This window comes from Gopherus evgoodei, chromosome 9, assembly GCF_007399415.2.
Source record: "Gopherus evgoodei ecotype Sinaloan lineage chromosome 9, rGopEvg1_v1.p, whole genome shotgun sequence".
NCBI classification, from domain to species: domain Eukaryota; kingdom Metazoa; phylum Chordata; order Testudines; family Testudinidae; genus Gopherus; species Gopherus evgoodei.
In genome coordinates this window covers 48,577,501-48,597,813 of record NC_044330.1, presented here as the reverse complement: position 1 = coordinate 48,597,813, position 20,313 = coordinate 48,577,501, and the positions used below count along the sequence as shown (strand labels likewise).

Here is a 20,313-nt window from a genome sequence, read left to right as displayed (position 1 = left end):
CAGAGCACCGCCCGGTGAGTACAAGCCCCACGTGTTTTTTTAAATGTGTTTTTTTGTCATCGTTTTTTTAAGTCATCCCTGCTGGGGCCCCGTCAAAATTGTTCGAATTGGGCCCCGCACTTCCTAAAGCCAGCCCTGGTGGTTAGGGCCGCATGGCGAGCACCCTGCTGAAGCGCTGGCTGCCCCCCTTCTCTCTCTCCCCCCGCTCCCTCTCCTTCCCCTTCCTGTTCCCCTTCCCCCCCCACTAGACCGGGCACACACTCTGCAGCACAAGGAGTCCCCTGGCTCCGGCCGCCCTGTAGTTTTTTTTGTTTTGCTTTGTTTTGTTTTTCCCCTGCTTTGCCAGCTGCACCATTGTTTCTCCCCCCGCCCCCGCCCTTTTTCCGCACCATTTTTCCCCCCTGTTTTGCTGCTCCGGGGGCCCTGTCCCACCCCCCTTTTTGTTTTTGCTTGAGTCAGCTAAAAAGCCAGAGCCTGCCCTGCATCTATACAAAGCAGCAGAGCTATTCCTCAGGTTGAGTGAGAATTGTATCAACTGGACTGTGCTTTTCCACTGGGCTCAGTAGAAAAGGAATGATGACCTCAGACACCAGGGATAGTTCTGCAGCGACTTGCAGTATGAACATTTAGCCCATTCCTCCTATTACTCGTTGTGCTACTTGCATCCAAATATTAATGAAGGAACTTCAGGCAAACTCCTGTGCAATGAGCTGTGACCATACGTTTGGGGGGTGGGGGAGAGGGAAGAGGCAGAAGCCAATTGGTGCTTTCATAGTGATGAGGTTTTGAATCCCATGGGAGACTAGACAGCAAACTCTGAAATATTGTAGTTACTGTGTTTCAAAATTATTTGGTGGTCAAAACACTTGGGATGGTGCTTATTTAACTTTTTCTCTGTAGCATAAAAATTTGCTTAGATGATACCTCAGTGGATCGTTATCTTACTGATATGTACAGATAAATAGACTTTATTGCTTAACATCCTTTGGCTACAGATGGCACCTGTAACACTTGTAAAACTTGCACCACTCACATTTGTAATATTGGCTTTTATCTGCAGGAAGGGTGTGGACATTGCTGATTTTTCAAACCATTTACTAAGACAAGGAGGAAAAAAAGAGGTGAAGGGTTAAACCTCATAATCTCCAGTCAGGGAGCAGTATGAGTTTGTGGTTACAGCATGGGACAGAGAGCTGGGCTCTAGCTCAAGATATGCAGTTGATTCTCTTCATGACTGAGAGTAAATTATTTATCCTGTTTACTTCAGCTTCTCCAGAGAGAAAACTGAGACGGTACTTCCATATTAGTGCTTATCCGGTAACTCCATCAGTGTCTACAGAACATAACTTGAAATCTAGCTTTTCTGGGGAGTGGGAGGGGTAAGTCCTTCTGAATGGGAACTGAGGCAATGCTTTGTTCCTGACTCTACAAAAATAAAGGAAGGGCCTGATTTCCCACTCACTCTCATCGGTTCTGAAGTCCAGATTTACCTGTGGTGTGAGAGGAAAATCAGACATTACAGTTCTTAAGGTATAAAGCTATAGTCCTTTGCATGTGATGTTAACTCTGAAGTCTAGTGATGCTTGTATAAATGCCAGTATTATTAATTATTGCACCAGTGGCAATTTGAGCAGAAACATCTGACTATTCTCTGATTGTAAGTGGAGTTTGGGATTGTGGAAGGAGCTTGTGTAGAATATCATCATTTCCCCCTTTACTCCTAAACCTTATAACTGGTTTCCCAATAAATAAATAAAATAAAATATTTTTTAAATGGTTGCTGTGCTATTTAACACAGTATAGTTTTATTTCCTGCTTGGAAAAGTAACTCCCAGAATACATTTTTTGGGAATATTTTTGAATGCAAGACAATTTCCTGTGAATGTTCAATACTTGCATAACATTCACTGTTTTGCTGAACATTCCTGCCTATAAATTTGTACACCAGAATATGTGTGAAAAGTAAACAGGATGGTGGGAGGGGTGCATGGATTTTCAGAGTTAAAGTAAACTCATTTAGAAAATTGAATGACCGGTGGCTGGCAGGATTTTTTTTGCTACATTTTGTGTCACGCTAAGGAAAAATGGGCTGTACTGCTTCTGTTTCCTTGGTAGAAGTGTACGTTTTCTGTGCAGAACATCTGAAACCAAGGCCCCTCTATCAGGCCCACTGGCAGTTTTATTACCATGTAATACAGCAGAGTGAGACATATCACATTGTCAAAATGGAAGACAAATCACTGGAGAATAGACGTTCCAAAAGGCCAATGGCAAGGATAACACACACAACAAAGGCTTGGTTTAAGGGTTTATTTCATCTGCTAACATTCATTCTTGATCTAGACAAAAACAATTAGATTATTAATTCTGAATCAATTTTTTTTGTTGTGGAAAGAAAAGAAAATAAACCTTAACACTTCTTTTTGTAGGATGCTATAAATAAATATATAAAGCTTTAAGTGGTACTTGGCTTAAGTTAAACAATTTTTTTAGTTCCCAGAATGAAAGTGCAAACCATACAGATTCAGCCCAATGGAAACACTTAGGTGGAAGGTCTCAGCTACTATTCTTTTTAAAAGACGCTGAATCTATTTGATCTACAACTGGGGGGAAAACAGGAGTGAAGGGTTTTATTTTAATTTTAGTTTTTATCCTCAGTCACACAACTCCTAGAGATAAGAACTGAGTTCCTCGGTAGATAAAACACACAAAAAAGGGGAAGGAAATGAATGCTCTGTCTCCATTGTCCATTACCTCTGCTGTACTCCTTGTACAGCAGAGTGGAAATTAAAGAGAACACAAGCGAAACCTCAGAGAAAAGCAAATGAAATCGACACAAAATCAGATCCATTACCAATAAAACTGGTGGTAAATCCTGTGGCTGCTGTTCATTTGCCTGGCAGACTATACACACAGAAACTTCACATTTGAGTTGTTTTTTTAAAAAAAGCAATTAAAATGAATGAAAAGGGGCAAAATAAGTTAAAAACATATTCCAATATGTACAAATCATGCTCAGAAACCATTTTAATATAAAATTAATTATAGTACAGTTCTCTCAATCCAGTATGTAGAAGGGATCCCTGGAAGGGCTGAGGAAGTGGGGACTTGGGGGAAGAAAAAGACTTGATTGCAAATCATGCTTTTCATCTTGGATGGCTAAAAATTGTACTGAAAACCACCACCCTTAGGGTGGGCAAAGCAAGCTTTAATACCCAGGTGGTTATAAGGACCACGTTCCCCTTGCCAGAGTTCCTGTAGGCAGGACAAACAGGCAGCCACAGATAACTCTGATTGTGTGTGAGGGACCCACGGATCACTGCTTTAACAGGAACTACTACTAACTGAGCTGTGCTTTAAAGGCCTGGCTCTAGCATTCAGCAAGCAAATCTCATGTTAATTTCTGCTACTGGAACATGATATGCTAATATTAACAAAAACGAGAACAAAAGCTAACCCAGTAGCACTGTGATTTGAATGCAGCAAATTATGTGGACTGCATGCCGAAACACATGGTTTGAAATACTACATTTAGTAAGCCTATGTGCAGATTACTGTAGTGCTACCTATTTGTTACCTTCAAAAAATTCCAGAGGGGGGAGCTGGCTCAAAGAATTGGTAATAAAGGGCAATGGAGCCTTTTAACTCTGTCACAAATTAAAGTCATACCTTGCTCAGTAATAACACAGTCAATACCATCTGATAGCTGTTCAGTGGTCAAGTGATCTCTGTGCCTCAATCTAGTTTCTAATGGACAATTGTCTGCATTGCTATTGACAACCGTACTTTCTTGCTTGTGATGCCAGCAGAGGAACAAAGCTAAGAAGCGAATGACCATGGAGTCTGAATTGTAAGAAAGGTTCAAAAAGCACACTGGAGGCTTTTGATGCTACTGACTATGCTGTCCTTTTGTGGATAGATATTTGACTATAGGTGCTGGAACTAGGGATAGTGGGGGTGCTGCTCCATGCTCTGGCTTGAAGTAATTTCCATCATATACAGGGTTTACAGTTTGGTTCAGTGGCTCTCAGCACTTCACAAATTGTTCCAGCACCCGTGCATGGGACTGCAGCTTGCAGGAGTGACAGTCTGAATCACACTAAATTCACTCCAAAATTTTGCTTTCACAGTGTTCTAACAAAAACTTGGGCAGGGATGCAATAGAAGAGAGACCAGCCTGAGAAGAAAGGAAATAAAGACCAGAAAAATGACCTGTGCTAAATGGTATTTCATTCACAAAGAATCCTTTGTTGTGAGATGTTTTGCCTACCTCTACAACGTAAGATACGACTGACTGGGCAAAAAGTTACGGGACATAGCATCCTTTCCAGTCAATACTGCACATTCTTCAATGGGTATGGCGAAAAGGGGCATCTAATTGGCTGGCTAATGTTTGTCTGGGCAGGAATCTCATTCAGTATAACCATTCAAATTCAGGTTAATCAGCAACAACACACTTCAAGCAGTGAAGTTTCTCTTTTCAGGAGCCTAAAAGCACATGGAGGCCTGGTTCTTGCACTTATAACTGTGCAAAGTGAAAGTGACGTGCTACTGGATCTGAATTCTCTGCACGCTGGTGGAAGCATGTCACACCTCTTTTTGTACAGGTGTAATGACAACAAACTCTAAGAAAATGGAGTCAGGCCATGGTCTTTCACTGGTGGCAACAGTGCATCTCTCCAATGTAACCACTCACACTAAGCATTACTGCTTGGATAAATTCCCATTAACAGTCCATAAAGATCCCAACTGCAGTGAAGACTTTCCCTGGAAGCTCCCTGCAATCATAGCAGGAAAACAATGTAATAGAAAGTGTTGTATTGACCTGGGACCGGATTCAACTCCCATTGAATTCAATGGAGTCTTTGTCAGAATCTTGCAATTGTCTTCACTACACCTATTGCTGTTATTAAATATTTCCTTGCTTAATGAAGGAGCATTGTATATAAGAAGCTCTAAATGTATAGAAAGTTCAGGGAGTAGCAGGGGAAATGTATTGGAAGAGAGGGGCCTATATTTAACAACAACAAAATATCTGGCCAATAATTCCACTGGAGTTTCTTAAAGCAGATGGTGTCTATTAATTTTAAAGCTACACATACATTTTTCATGTTATTGTAGAATTAAATAATCTGCTCCTAAAAACTGGTACCACTCCAAATTGTAGTACATATAAATCACAATAAACTACATTCACATTATCTCAAAGAAGCTCCTTTAAGCCCACTAAAGCAAGAAAATTCTGTTTCAGAGAAGTGATGTGTCCTGTAGTTTACTGCCTGGCACCCAGCCCTTCAGAGTAAATTAGTGTAAGGTCTTTGGCCAAACAACTGGCCACAGCAGGCTAGGTATCCTTTGTTTCCTTTAATCACACTTAGAATCGATGGCCTGGTCTACACTACGCGTTTAAACCGATTTTAGCAGCGTTAAACCGATTTAACGCTGCACCCGTCCACACAACGAGGCTCTTTATATCGATATAAAGGGCTCTTTAAACTAGTTTCTGTACTCCTCCCCAACGAGAGGAGTAGCGCTGAAATTGATATTACCATATCGGATTAGGGTTAGTGTGGCCGCAAATCGACAGTATTGGCCTCTGGGCAGTATCCCACAGTTCACCATTGTGATTGCTCTGGACAGCCATCCTAACTCGGATGCACTGGCCAGGTAAACAGGAAAAGCCCAATGAACTTTTAATTTCATTTCCTGTTTGCCCAGCGTGGAGCTCTGATCAGCACGGGTGGCCATGCAGTCCCAAATCCAAAAAGAGCTCCAGCATGGACCGTGCGGGAGATATTGGATCTGACTGCTGTATGGGGAGACAAATCTGTTCTATCACAGCTCCGTTACAGAAGACGAAATGAGAAAGCATTTGAAAAAATCTCCAGGCTATGATAGACACAGGCCACAGCACAGTGCTGTGTGACAAGCGTAACGGAAAGCCAAAGAATCAAATGGATGCTCATGGAGGGAGGGAGGAGGTACTGAGGACTCCAGCTATCCCACAGTCCCCCCAGTCTCCGAAAAGCATTTGCATTCTTGGCTGAGCTCCCAATGCCTGTAGGGTCAAACACATTGTCCGGGGTGTTTCAGGGTATATGTCCTCAATTTACCCCCCATCACCCCCATGAAAGAAAAGGGAAAAAAATCGTTTCTTGACTTTTTTATATGTCATCCTATGTCTACTGAATGCTGCTGGTAGACGCGGTGCTGCGGCAATGAACAGCAGCATCCTCTCCCCTCCCCTCCCCGATGGCAGATGGTACAATATGACTGCTATCCATCGTCATCAGCCTATGAGTGCTCCTGGCTGGCCTCAGGTGAGGTTGGCCGGGGGGCGCCTGGGTAAAAATACGAATGACTCCCAGTCATTCCCGGTAGATGGTACAGAACGGCTGGTAACCGTCCTCATCATAGCAACTGGGGTCTGAGTTCCATCAGGGCCCCCCCCCCCTTCATGTCTAAAGAAAAGATTCTGTACTGTCTGGACTATCATAGCAGCGGGATGCTGGGCTCCTCTCCCCCTCACCGCTTAATGTCCTGCCTGGACTATCATAGCAGCTGGAGGCTGCCTCCCTCTCACTAAAAACTCAGCTTTTCTTATTCCTGCATTTTTTATTACTTCATCACACAAATAGGGGACACTGCCACAGTAGCCCAGAAAGGTTGGGGGAGAAGGGAATCAACGGGTGGGGTTGTTGCAGGGGCACCCACCGTGAATGGCATGCAGCTCAACATTTCTGCGGGATCTGACACAGAGCGGCTGTGCTCTCTGGTTCTCTGATACACTGGTTCTCTAGTACACTTGCCCCATATTCTAGGCACGACCGACTCTATTTTTAGATAAATCATAAAGGAGGCATTGACTCGGGGAGTCATTCCCATTTTTGTCTTTGCGCCCCTGGCCGACCTCAGCTAAAGCCAGCCAGGAGCACCCATGACAGCAGCAGACGGTACAGAACGACTGATAACCGTCATCTCATCACCAATTTACAATGGCACAGCAGACGGTACAGAACGACTGGTAACCATCTTTGCTACCTTGCAATGGCAAATGAATGCTGCTGTGTAGTACTGCAGTACCGCCTCTGTCAGCGGCATCCAGTACATATATGGTGACAGTGACAAAAGGCTAAACGGGCTCCATGGTTGCCATGCTATGGCGTCTGCCAGGGCAATCCAGGGAAAAAGGGCGTGAAATGATTGTCTGCCGTTGCTTTCACAGAGGAAGGAATGAGTGACGACATTTACCCAGAATCACCCACGACACTGTTTTTGCCCCATCATGCATTGGGATCTCAACCCAGAATTCCAATGGGTGGGGCAGACTGTGGGAACTATGGGATAGCTACGGGATAGCTACCCACAGTGCAACGCTCCAGAAATTGACACTAGCCTCAGTACATGGATGCACACTGCCAAATTAATGTGTTTAGTGTGGCCGCGTGCACTCGACTTTATACAATCTGTTTTACAAAACCGGTTTATGTAAAATTGGAATAATCCCATAGTGTAGACGTACCCTATCTTTGCACTAGTTAATCCACAACACTTCTTTGCAGTGAGTATTGTTACTCCCAATGAGCAGATGGGGAAACTCAGGCAGAGCTGAAGGGCTGTGTCCGAGCCAGGATTTAAACATGGAATTTCTGACTCTGGACTGAGCTCAGACCACTAGAAATCATCATACCTCTCTCTTCTTCCTTTTGTGGGTTTAAGTGAACTGTTAACAATACTCTGTAGTTTCATTTCATGTGTTGGTTACTGTAATATATTACAAAGCAAATGTTGAAGTCTACCACTGACGCTCTTGAGGTCAGAGGTTCCTTCTAATTTTGAACCATGTAGACGGATCCACTAAAATTCAGCCAGTTATTCAGAGCCCATAATGCAGAAATAACCTAGCCAGACTGGGCCAAATTCTACTGCCAGCCTTGCTCGGGCAGCTCCATTCACTGTCAACCTTTGTGTAAATGAAGGCAGAATTTGGCCCTCAGTATAATAATTATCCTCAGAACTCAGTACCACTGTACGCAGTACTGCACAAGCATGCACAGCATGCTCTCTTGTGGAGCTGTTTGGATGCCTGTTCTGAATATGGATTAGTTTAGTAACCGTTTGTGCATTATGGATCCATAACACTGAATGCACAGTGAGAAGCCTTCGGGTAAAGTTTGATAGTGTGCACATAAAACAGTTGCTTTTTATAGCTCATGTATAGTTTTGTGGATAAATAGCCTGTAAAATTCCATTTTGTAAAAATCAATGTTTTCTTTAGTTACAGCAACATACAGGAGCGCTGGGAGCTAGCAAACACTGTTATTCCTAATTCTGGAATTTAGAGGTTTGTAACACCCTCTGCCCCCAGACCAAATTCCTTTGAGGAGGAGGTTTTGCTTTCCACATTTCAGTCTGGAATAAATATTTATGGCCATGTTATACACCTCTGAAAACTGGGAGTGGCTCTTAATGGAAACATTGACAGACCCTTAAAGAGAATGACACTAGCAGGTGTTGATTAATAAGCCTGATGTAACACAGCACTTCAGCATGTCTCACTATGGTTAAAGTTAAGATGTGTAAGTACTCTGCTGGCCCAGGCTGTGAGGGCGTGATCCAAACCCCACTGAAATCAAACGAAAGACTCCCACTGACTTCAATGGGCTTTTGATCAGAGCCATAATAGGGTTATGTTTTAACCCCAAGGGTTGCTCAGGTTTTCTGTCCAGATGCTCTGTCATCTTTCCTCTCTTTTAGAGAAAAGCACCTACAAAAACCAGCTGTGTTGCTCGCAGTTTATGTCGTGGAAATCAGGCAGCTCCTGCAGCAGGCATCCACCTCCCCTGCAAAACTCCATTTGAATTCTACAGTGTTGGTAACAGCATGCAAAGGCAGAGAGAAAATTAAAATACAAAGCAAGCAACACTTCAGTACATTCCTGTAAAGGGAAAGACAACTCTGTAAAAAGGACATGCTGCAGCTGAATATATCATCTCTGCCTCTCCTGTGATTTCACTGTCATATTTGATCTGCAGTTAACACAGCCTCTGAAAATCAAGGTGTCTCCCATTTGATTCATATTTCACCCTAAACGGCAGCCAGTTCAGGTCCTAGGGGCCAAGTAACAATGGGTGATGTATGGAGCAGACAAAACCTCCTTCTTTTCCATATTTCAGACCAACGCGGAAGTGCTTAGCATAGCAAAGACAAAAAACAGGCGAATTCGAACAGAGTGTGGGGGAAATGTGACAATCCACTGTTCTCTGAATCAATCTGAGTAGGCAGAAGCTGGTTAGACTGCCACCAGACTGGGGAATGAAAGTTACCAGACTCTCAAAATAAGAAGGGTGCTGGTCTGATGAGGGCCTGAGACTGAAAACCATTACCTCTGATTTCTCTTTCCAGGTTTATGAGGGCACCTTGTTTAAAACAAGAGCCACAGAAAAGGCCATTCTGCCAAATTCAGCATACACTGTCACCAGATTAATTCAGACCAGTAGCAGGGAATCTTATTGCCCTGGAGCAAGGTCCCCGACTGCTTCCCTGGGAATCAGTGGAAGTTTTGCTATTGACTTTGGTGGGAGCAGGATTAGTAACATAATTTATCTTTTTTAAAAAAACAGCATTTTTGAAATTTAGGTATGTGTAAGTGCATGTTCTCTGTAATTAAGATCTCATTTCTCACACACACACGCCCCAGCAAAATAAACATGTCTCCACTGATAACTGAGTACTTGCAGGGTATTACTGGAACTCTACCTGATGCAGGTGCATGGGGGAGTGATGCTATTCTCTCTCTCTGCTTGGCTTGTTTTATGTACAGAAAAGGATTTTCATGTGCTGTTTACAAGTTACATTGATTAAGGAATGTACTGCACATGGGAAGGGGTGACAAGATTCCATCTGTGTGTACGCGTGTGACTCTACATGGAATTTGGTTGGCTTTTATTTGGCTTTTGGAACTTCTTTGTGAAGCAGAAGCTGGGGATGTTTGTGCATGAATTCACTAACTATTGTTACTATGGTAAAGTGGCATACGTGTGCGACACCAGTGCAATGTATCAAAACCATTGTGCTAAGTATATATTCTAGGCCACAGTCAATTTGCTTTAATGTTTCTCATCCTCTGCTGTCTTTCTTCTTTTATTTTTATTCTGCTCCATTTTCTTAACAGTGGTTGCCATCTGAGCCTGAGCAGCTGCCCCCGTGACTAGATCATACCCTAATAGCTTAGCATGCAATCAGCTTTGCCACTACTATCCTTACTTTAGCAAAACAAAAATAACCCATTACCCTCCCCCCACAAAACAGAAGGGAAACAAAGGGAAACCTTGATTTAAAAAATTATCTATATACAGGCGTGTGTTTGTATATCTGTCTTTAGACTCAGGGGAAAAACAGATTAATAAAAGATCCTACCTCTGCCATGTTTCTGAATTTGGGAGGATAAGAAACATTACATTGTATTTGGCCTCATAAGTGAGTGGCTGAATTTGTGCATTTTTAAATCTGAGTTATAATGTTGACCCTTTTTTATTTTTTTAGGTTTTTTTTGTTTTTTTTTTAAGAATCTCACTGGTCTTGTAAGAAACAGTAAAAAGACCGATTGTTTAAAGAAGAATGCTACCTTCTGTTTTACAGATTTGCTTTTAAATAAAAGATCTGTTGTGGGGGGTTTTGTATTTTTACTTCCATGATCTTTTAACAGGAAACCCTAGAATCCCATTCAGTATAAAAGTCTGCCTAGACTACCACTTCTCTATAATATGGCTCATGTAGTCCTCAGTGGGCAAGCGTCCTTGCTCTTCTGTCTCTTCCTTGGGAAGTGCCTCGTTGGACCGGTGAAGAAGCCTCTCTTCCCGATTCTTTATCCTTTGCTCCATCCTCTCTAGCTGCCGCTTGTACTGGTAGCGCTGTTGGAAAAGGTCCTTTGCATAGTCATAGAGCTGCATGTCCAAGTCATTGAGCTCCTCAATCCTCCGTATGGTGTTGTTATCCACCTCCACTCCGCCTGCCCTTGTACTGTTGTACTGCATGAAGGGCCTGATGAATTTCAGATTAAAAGTTCTCTCAAACAGGTATTGAGTCTTCCTCTGGAACTCTGTCAAGCCAAAAAAGGCCATGTCTCTAAGGTTCTTCTTTGCGCTCTCTAGCAGGATCTGTGCTCGCTTGTTCTCAGGGATAAAAGACATGTTGTAGCAGCCCACCAAGCTCAAGTCAGCCAACATCCTCACTTGGCGGTTGTTTGCCAAGTTATACGGGCAATCCATGAACTCCTGCAGCGTGCAGCCTGACCAGTCTGTGCCTTCATAGCATGATGGCAGCTCTTCAGGGGTTGGTGTCCGACCATCACACATATGCAAGGAAGTTTTCCAGGTAGCTCCTCGTTGGACGTGCCTCCATTCACTGAGGTAACGGGACACAGGGTCTCTCAGCAGCGTGATGTAGTAAAATTTTCTACAAGAAGAAGAAAAAAAATATTTAGCATGTGACAAACTGTTATGTGGCAAGCTGGGATTTATGGCACAGAACAGCAACAGTCAGTGTCTCAGCATTCATTTAATTTACCTCTCACAGATTCTTTTCTTCCTAGAATCCGTACTGCTAAGCAATCTGAGTGATACCAGGACTATGTTCTCCTCATAACTTCTCTTTTCCATTTTAGTCACACCAAGCCAGAACTCACTCACACTCTCTCTGGGATATCGCTTTTCAGCAACAGGCTGCAATGTCAGAACAAATCATCAAGATTCAACTGATCGACCAGCCTCATAGACCAACTTTGGCTTTAGGGTCTGACTGGCCTTTCACACTAACATGCACCTCCAGAGTCACCCAAGACTCACTCTGTAGCACTGGCCAATAACTGATTTATTTATAAACTGACTCAATCACTATCACCACACCGATCTATTGAGTGGACCACCTAGCACTTTGTTTATCTCACTGCTGAACTGAAATGCAGAAGTCTGCACTGAGAAATGGAGCAGCAACACTTTTTTTTTAAAATGAGAAATCAGGAAGAAAAATCACTCTCTGTAGAAACCGATAAGCAGAGAGAGTGAGATTCTACCCCCAGCACCTGATAGCTCCCATTTCAGTTGATCCATACAAATGCAAACGAAACATGAGAAAAATTCTGATATGCAAATGGCATGGGTACAAAGGCAAGGCAGTCAAGAACAACATACACATAGAATACATTTTCATAGGTCAGAGTGTAGTAGAGCGTATTAAAATGCAAATGACACCTTAAACTGTATGTCTGATACCGTATGGTGTGCAAAGAGTCACTGCAGCCTCAGTTCATGGTGTGTGTGGCTACCCAAATGTTCTTCATCTCTCATAATAAGGGTAGCCAATTACCAGTTCTAACTGGAGCCTGACAGCAAGGCCCACTGCAGTTTTTTCACTGAATTCAGTGGGCACTGAATCAGACTCTTGGTGTGAAAGGCTTCTAGCTGCTAAAGTAGGCAGGTTATTAGATCCACCGAGGTGCCCAGGCTTATCCAACTGTGTGATGTCATCTCCAGGTAGGAGCACAAGGAGCTTTACTGGAATAACATGAGACATGGGATACTTTATATCTTGTCCTTAAAGACGGATGTAGTGTGAGGACAGGAGCAGAATTCTTCTCTTGCTAAACAAGTGTCTGTGGAATGCTGCTACGGCTTGCTCCAATTCTGGGATGGCTAGACAGATATAAATGTGATGGACATTAGAGCAGGTTATGACGGCACTGCCCTGTTTTTAGAGAGAATAAAAATGCCAAGTAAAAAATTCTGTCTTGGCTAAAGTTAGCGCAAACTCATACTTTCCCAACGCCCTCCATATTATGCTTCCTAATGGTCACGCATATTGCTGTATGAGATGAAGCAATTTAAATTAAAGAAAATGCATCAAAGACCTTGCCTAGGAAATCTAACTAGGAAAGAAAACATTCTTCACACTTTCCTATTAATTCTCTAAGAGTCACATCTAAAGCCCACAACAGTGAGTCAGAGTCTATCAATTTCAGTGGGTGTTGGATGAGGCCCCAATTACTCTTTCACTTTCTGTTTTTGTGACCACAGCTGGTAAGAATGTCTGCTACTCATGGGAGGTTGTCAGTCTCACCCTGCTCCAGAAGCACTGCATTGTCTAATAGAGAAACATTTGTGGGGGGAGACGGGGAGAGAAGTGGGGAGAAGGAACCTCCCTAAAGGTTCCTTCTCTTCCTTTTACACTGCAACCCATAACAATGATTCATCTCCCCTGACTGGGATGCAGCTATGGTTTATATAAGCAGTGCTATGAAACCTCTAACAGATGAGGATAAAATATGACAGTGGAAAGCCCAGCAAAGCCCCAGTGGATGCCAGATGTTCAAGTGACAGACTCTGACACTAAACACAGCTCACATTTTTTGACGTGTGAACTGTAGTGGACTTTTTATTTGTTTTTTTAATTTACTCCCATGGAATCCAAAGGGCATTTTTCATGAAGTAGTTATAAAACTGTATCTTATGCGGATAATGGTAGCACTTAGAAGCTTCAATCAAGTTCTGGGTCTCATTGTGCTAGGTACCATACAAAGACATAGGAAGAGATAGTCCCTGCCATGAAAGCTTATAATCTAAGTAAGCAAGGGTGGGGAAAAAGGAAGCATTAGTATGCCCATTTTACATATGGAGAAGTGTGGTCCAGAGAGATTAAGTGACTTGGGCAAGGTCACACAGGAAGTCTATGGCAGAGCTAGGAACTAAATCTGAATATCTTGAGCCACTGTTAAGTGCCTTAACCCCAAGACCCTCTACTGGCCAACTTAACTACAGAGATAAAATGTACCTAGTATACGAAGAAAAACTTTACATTCCAGATGCTGCCCCATATAATGTCTTGAAATGCCAACATTCCATTAAAACCGAGAAAACTAGCCCTTCAGCATTACTATGCTACATCCTGGTATCATGCAAAAGCTGCAGTAGGGCACAGAAATGAAAGGATTAAAAAGCAATATCCCCTTCTCCCCAGGATGACTGCAAAAGCTATTTTAATGGAGGGGGAGTACTAGCAAATATTTTACGGTGTGTCGTCTCTCGCTAAGATTCCAGCAATGGGTGGCATCATGGATATGGTGGGCACTGGAAGATTTGGAGGGCTCACTTTCCAGCACAGCAGAAGACTGAAGTAGCAACCACTTCTCCTCAAAAGACAGAAACTGATCTGCTGGTGAGGAAGGAGGATGCACATTTGGGTACTGGAATACCAGCAGCAGGACTAGGTATTTGGTGATAAATTCAGAAACTATGCTGAGCTGAGGACAAAGTCTTAGAAGCGGTGAGGCCACCAAAGGGAGCTTGAGAAAAAGCCACACAAAGGGTACAGAGAGACAAAGAGAATTATAAGGAAAGACCAATATTTTCAAATATGAGTGCCGATATTAAGGCACCTACATCAACATCATATCACCTAAATAAGGTGCTTGCCTTGCAAAAGGGCTGAAGGTCTGCCTTTCCCATTGGCTTCAATGGGAGTTGTAGGTGCTCAGCTACTCTGGAAATTAGGTATTGAAATATAAACATAGCTGCCTATGTTTTGACACACAACAGTTTGAAAACTGACTGTGTGCCTGAAGTTATGCTCCCAAATCCATATTTAAAAATTGAAACAAGTGGTCTGATTTTCAGAGGCTTTCAAGAAAACAGTGGAAGGACATTAAGTTGATGGGAGCTACTGGATGTACAGGCAACTCTGAATGGCAGGTCACCATTATGTAGGTCAGGGGTTCCCAAACTTGGTTTGTGGCTTGTTCAGGGCAAGCCCCTGGTGGGTCACAAGACGCTTTGTTTACCTGAGCATCTGCAGGTATGGCCGCTCGCAGCTCCCAGTATCCACGGTTCGCTGTTCCCTGCCAATGGGAGCTGCGAGAGGCGGCACCCTGTGGCTGAGAACAGCGAACCACGGCCACTGGGAGCTAGATGGCTGCAGACACTCAGGTAAATAAAGTGTCTCGCAGACCGCCAGGGACTTACCCTGAACAAGCCGCAAACCAAGTTTGGGAACCCTTGATCTAGGTGAATAATGATGGGTCTAGGGGCCTAATTTAAGGCACCCAAGTGTGAACACTTTAACTCAAGATTTTCAAATTCTCCAAACAGAAGTTTTAGAGTTACGCCTAATTTCAAAGAAAAGTTAGCCATAGAGCATGCCTTATCTTTTAGCAACAGTAGACAGAGGTGTTGTTATTAACATAGCAACAATGTATAAGAAGGCCGGAAGCCTAGAATTTTTCTTCTCTGTGGTTAAAAACACAGGCATTGCCAATTGTCAGCAGCAGTTTGAAATTTATGAAGAAACACTTGATTAGCGAACTTCTCTTTTGTCATCAGATAAAATAAACCCATACCATACATGTACCTGTGAATGCCCCTTCCTTTCAGCAGGGTACCCTATGCAGCTACTTAATTCAAATATGCCTAAAGACTCCACTGCTCACTTCAGAACTGTGGTCTTCTTCTAACCCAGATAGTCCTATTCAACACTGCCTCATAAAAAACCCTATTTCATTTTGGTGATACCATGCCAGGCCTCACTGACCTTCCTGGAGTTAACAGCTCCAGCAAAAAAAATGGAAGCCATATTTGGTAAGGTACTTCAGGTTGTTGGTTTTTTTGCTCACGTCAGAGGCAGCTAAGGCAAAATCACAGTCCCTATTCTTGGGGACTCCCCTTCTATGCACCTCCTTGGGGGCACAGGACCCCAAAGAGGGCAAAAAGAGGCTGAGCCATGGTTGCCTCTCTCCCTTCCCCTCCATCCCTTTCCACCCAGTCCTGAGCTACAATCCAGCCTCAGTCCCGCCCAGGGGCAATGAAACTTCAGTACCACCTCTTACACTGATCTGCGTGCAAGCTGCATTATCTAGCCCTGAGGAAAGAGGTTTGAAAAAATGAAAATAACCTGAATTTTCTTAAATCTCACGCGTCTGACAAAGTGGATATTCACCCATGAAAGCTCATGCTCCAATACATCTGTTAGTCTATAAGGTGCCACAGGACACTTTGCTGCTTTTTACAGATCCAGCCTAACGAGGCTACCCCTCTGGTACTGAATTTTCATGGTTTTGTTAAAACAACCAAGTTTTATACCTGCAATTTAGAAAACAAAGAATCATCATTACATCAGAGGAAGGTGAACTCACTGCACTGAGCTCAGAAAACCTGGGTTCAACTCTTGGCTCTGCTGCAGGCTTCCTATCTGCCCTCAGGCACGTCAGTCTCTCTGTGCCTCAGTTCGCCATCTGCAAAGTGGGAACAACGCTTCCTTTGTCCCTCTTGTCTATTTATCTTGTGGGCTAGGACTGCCTCTGACCACGGGGATGTGCAGCCTCCTAGCACAAAGGGGCCCTGATCTTGGATGGGGCCTCTACGTGCTATTACAGCAGAAATAAGAGTTAAATAATTCCTTGGGCCAATCTCGTCGAGAAACCTCTTGTGCCATTAATGGGAAGTGAACATCTTTGTCTTATAAACGACACTTTCTTGCCTCGCTCTTGCTATCTACCAGCCAACACGACTCTTAGTGACTGAGTAATAGCTTTTGTGTATGACACTTGTTCTCTCTATTCATTTTATTTACATTTATTCCTGCCCCCTTTGATACAGACCTGTTGCTTCCCACTGCTGGTCATTAAAATGTGCTGGAAGTTTCTAATCTTATTTCAGTGAAGCATTTATGTTGACCTTCTTCAGTACAATCCCCTCTTTGCTGCTGAGATTAACCACTTCCCCCATCGAGCTGAAAAGGGCACTATTATTTTTTTCTGCTGTTTCTCACTTAACATTCAAGAGTCCTCACAGGAAAATGGGTTTGTGCTAAACCCACAAAACTACTGCAAGCCCTTCTTGTTTCCTTTGGTGGCCCTCAGCCAGGTACACACCAGGCCTAGCTGCTTCCACTCATAAGTGCTTCATCTTGCCTGCCAGAGAAGGGGGAGGTAAAGGAAGCTGCAGGGGTCTACTTCAGCCATATAACCTCAATCTGTCAGGGCAACATGCCGTAGGGCTACAATTTCTCCCTTAAAGCAAAGCAAAACAGGCTCCAGCCCCCCGTGTTCTTGATGAACTAACTGAACTGAACAGGGAGCCTGCCAGCTTATAAAACTGAGAATGCTTTGCTTGGTTTAAATGAAATGCTAGTACAGTGTGGAACATGTGGCGGGGGAGAAGGCAGCTACGTAAGCGAAGCCCGTGTGTTGTGTGTATCCTCACTTTAGTTAAAAGACTTTTATGGTGGTTCCTCAATCCATAATGTTTGTCAGTTCTTGCTGTAAACGACCTATGTGAGCCTGCCTCCCATCTGTCAAATGAAACGGAGACTGGGCTTGGGGTTTACAGAACAAATTTGTTTGCACTGCTGTTTATCCTACAAAAAGAAGTGTTGGTTTATAAAAAAACAAAGAAAAAAAAACTCTCATTCCATACAGCAACCATTTAAACTCTCACCTCACGGAGGCAATTAAGGGAATTACTGTGTAAGTATTAATTTTCGTTTGCCAAGGTTGCCTCTCTTGAAAACAGAATGAGCAGTTCAAGCAATGAGGTTACTGGACTGCGTGGTGGTTCTCTGGTGATTCCTGAGCCAGGAATGAGGTAGCAAGCAATTTAAATGGAGTTGAATATCTAAGTGCTTTATACATTTATTATGAAGTGATACTAGAGGTAACTTTTAAAAAATAATGATTTAAGTTGTATTCTGCTCCTCTTCCTAGAGCCATAATGGAACTGTCTCTTGTTATGGAAAGCATTTAACTGGAGAACGCTTTCTGTTTAGCCAATTAAAGCACTCGATTCAATGATAGTTCCGGAGTGCTTTACAATTTATTTAATATCATGAAATGGAATATCTACCCATCTATTTTAGGGCTCTCTCCAGCTCCACATTGTTCAATTTCTATTTTTCTTCTACAATCAGACCTCTTACATAACAACATACTCTCTCTGGTAGAGATTGTAATTTAATATATGTATAATGATCATTTCCTTTGGTAGCGAGTAGGTCTAATTTTCCTCAGTCTATTTCCTCTCATATGGTGTTCATTTAAACTTCCTGCATTTCACACACAATAACCTTCTCCAGCCCTTTTAAAGTCATAGTCAAAAAGAAAAAACAAACAGAAACAAACAACCCCTCCTATGTTTAAATAAAAATTGTGACACAACAACCAAAGCCAGGACATTCAGTATTAAGGCCAATACTCTGCCCTCATCTCATGTGAATACATATTTATAGCTTTATTATTTTTTCAGTAGACCACAATATCTACATATCAAGCCAATACATGCTGTGATACCTGCATTCATTTTGCATAGCTGGATTTCTTTTGCCTGTTGGCCTGCACTCTTGGGACCTTACTTTTTTAAAAAGGTAGAATTCTTTGTGATGTAACCTACTCAGTACTGTCATGTCCACTCTTCTGAGCTTACAGGTCACTGACTCAATGATGCTCGCTAGTATCCCATTACATACTGTACACTAATCCAGATGACACACAGGTCCATTGATTTGGTGCTTGTGGGTGCACCTGATCTAATGCTCTTAGGAACATTTCAGTTTTGGGGAAGCTGGAATGGGTAAAATATAGTAATTAAAAAAAATTCCTGTCAAAATAACAATTGGACTATTATGGAATAATCACCTGAGTAAAATCAGGTTCACAAGTATGCTTTTTAAAATTAGAGACATTTCATAGTTTTATAAATATAAAATGGTGACATAAAGCATGTAGAATCCAACCCCCTAGTTTCCAATGAACTTCCCATCCGTAAAGAGTTGAAAAATCACCTCCTTCTGGATCTGGGTTTTACCATCAAAAGGGGTGACTCAAAAAGAATCACAAACTCCAGCCTTGGCTTGGCTGCTCCAAAGACTCCTTTCCCTAGGACCTGTCTAGCCCAGATCATAGCTGCTCCTTCCATAAAACTTCTCTTACCTCTGGTCCATACAGAGCAGAGTCTAATGAGCCAGACCTGCCCCACTGAGAAATTAACCTGCTAACAGAGAGGCACAATAGAAGGATTCTGTTACATGGACTTTTTTTTCCAGTGTAATGGCTAAACAGAATTTAAAAACAAGCTGATTTTTTGTAAATGTTTTAGAAAGTGAATTTTAGAGTCTGTGAATGGCCCAGATCTGCCAGCCCTGGAGACAGAGATTCTATTTAGCCACAGAACAGATTTAGCACAGACAGTTGCATCAGGTCCCTTGTCTGGATTTGTACTCATGTAGAAGGAAACAAGTTGAGCACTGTAGTTCCTGAAAACGGATTGGTTGTACAGTTGGCAGAGTATATGCATATCTGGATCCTGGTGTTGTGACCTTGCATAGATGCCACCATTTGGCACACATTTTAACTGCTATGGACATGTAAAGACTGAGTGAAGGAACAGAGTTAAAAATGGAAGAGCTGACTCAACTTTAACTAGAGCAGCAAGTGTAACAGCATTATCTTAACAGAGAGTAAAGGCTGATATACAATAGCACTGGGTTTTAGGGCAGAAATGGATCTTATATTATTTGGGTCTGATGTTTGGGATTTTTAAACAGCTGTAGTTGCTTATTACAGTGAGTATCCACGGCTTGTATTTCCTTATTTTACAATAAATTAAACTCTGTTATCTAATACCACAGATATTTCAGTTATCGATGGCTCTGTAATAACCAGAAATGTTTAACACTGGGCTGCGTGAGAATTTATCTCTGGCTAACCACAGAAACCACAAAAGGAAGAGCATACACCTTCAACTGTTTTTTCCTGTTTATTTCACAAAGTCTGAGGTATGATCAATGCATCATGGCCCTTACTGACACAGCCCTTCATTGTAACATGAGAAGTCACTTTGGAATGCCAGAGAGATAGCACAATGTGTGTGTGTGTGTTAACCACAAGGCTTCCTCCTCGCAAACATTGCAGAAAGGATAGCAGATACTGAGAGCACAAGGAAGGAGGCAAAAAAGTAGCCACAATTTAGTGTTTTTTTTTAAATATATATATATTATTTTGTAAAAAGCATTTTTTCATCCATCTCAGCCACCCATGAACCCACACAAATTGCTCCAAATCGACTTCTCCTGTGAGGTCCGCATCAGAAAGGATACACAGGCACCTCGCCACAGTTTAAAATAGGTCAGGCTGGTTCAAAGAAGACCGTGGGTATGTCTACACTATGGGATTATTCCGATTTTACATAAACCGGTTTTGTAAAACAGATTGTATAAAGTCGAGTGAACGTGGCCACACTAAGCACATTAATTCGGTGGTGTGCGTCCATGGTC

The 20,313-nt window shown here is 42.6% G+C and overlaps 1 protein-coding gene across 1 annotated transcript in view; it reads right to left on the bottom strand.

Annotated features, from left to right (window-relative positions):
* Positions 1-10,500: 10,500 nt before the first annotated feature.
* The window catches only part of HS6ST1 (heparan sulfate 6-O-sulfotransferase 1), a 282,737-nt gene continuing 272,924 nt past the window's right edge, over positions 10,501-20,313 (bottom strand). The window contains exon 2 of the mRNA XM_030575340.1: positions 10,501-11,457. Within this exon, the coding sequence (XP_030431200.1) occupies positions 10,749-11,457 (709 nt within the window). The 3' untranslated portion in view covers positions 10,501-10,748. The remainder of the gene's footprint in view (positions 11,458-20,313) is intronic.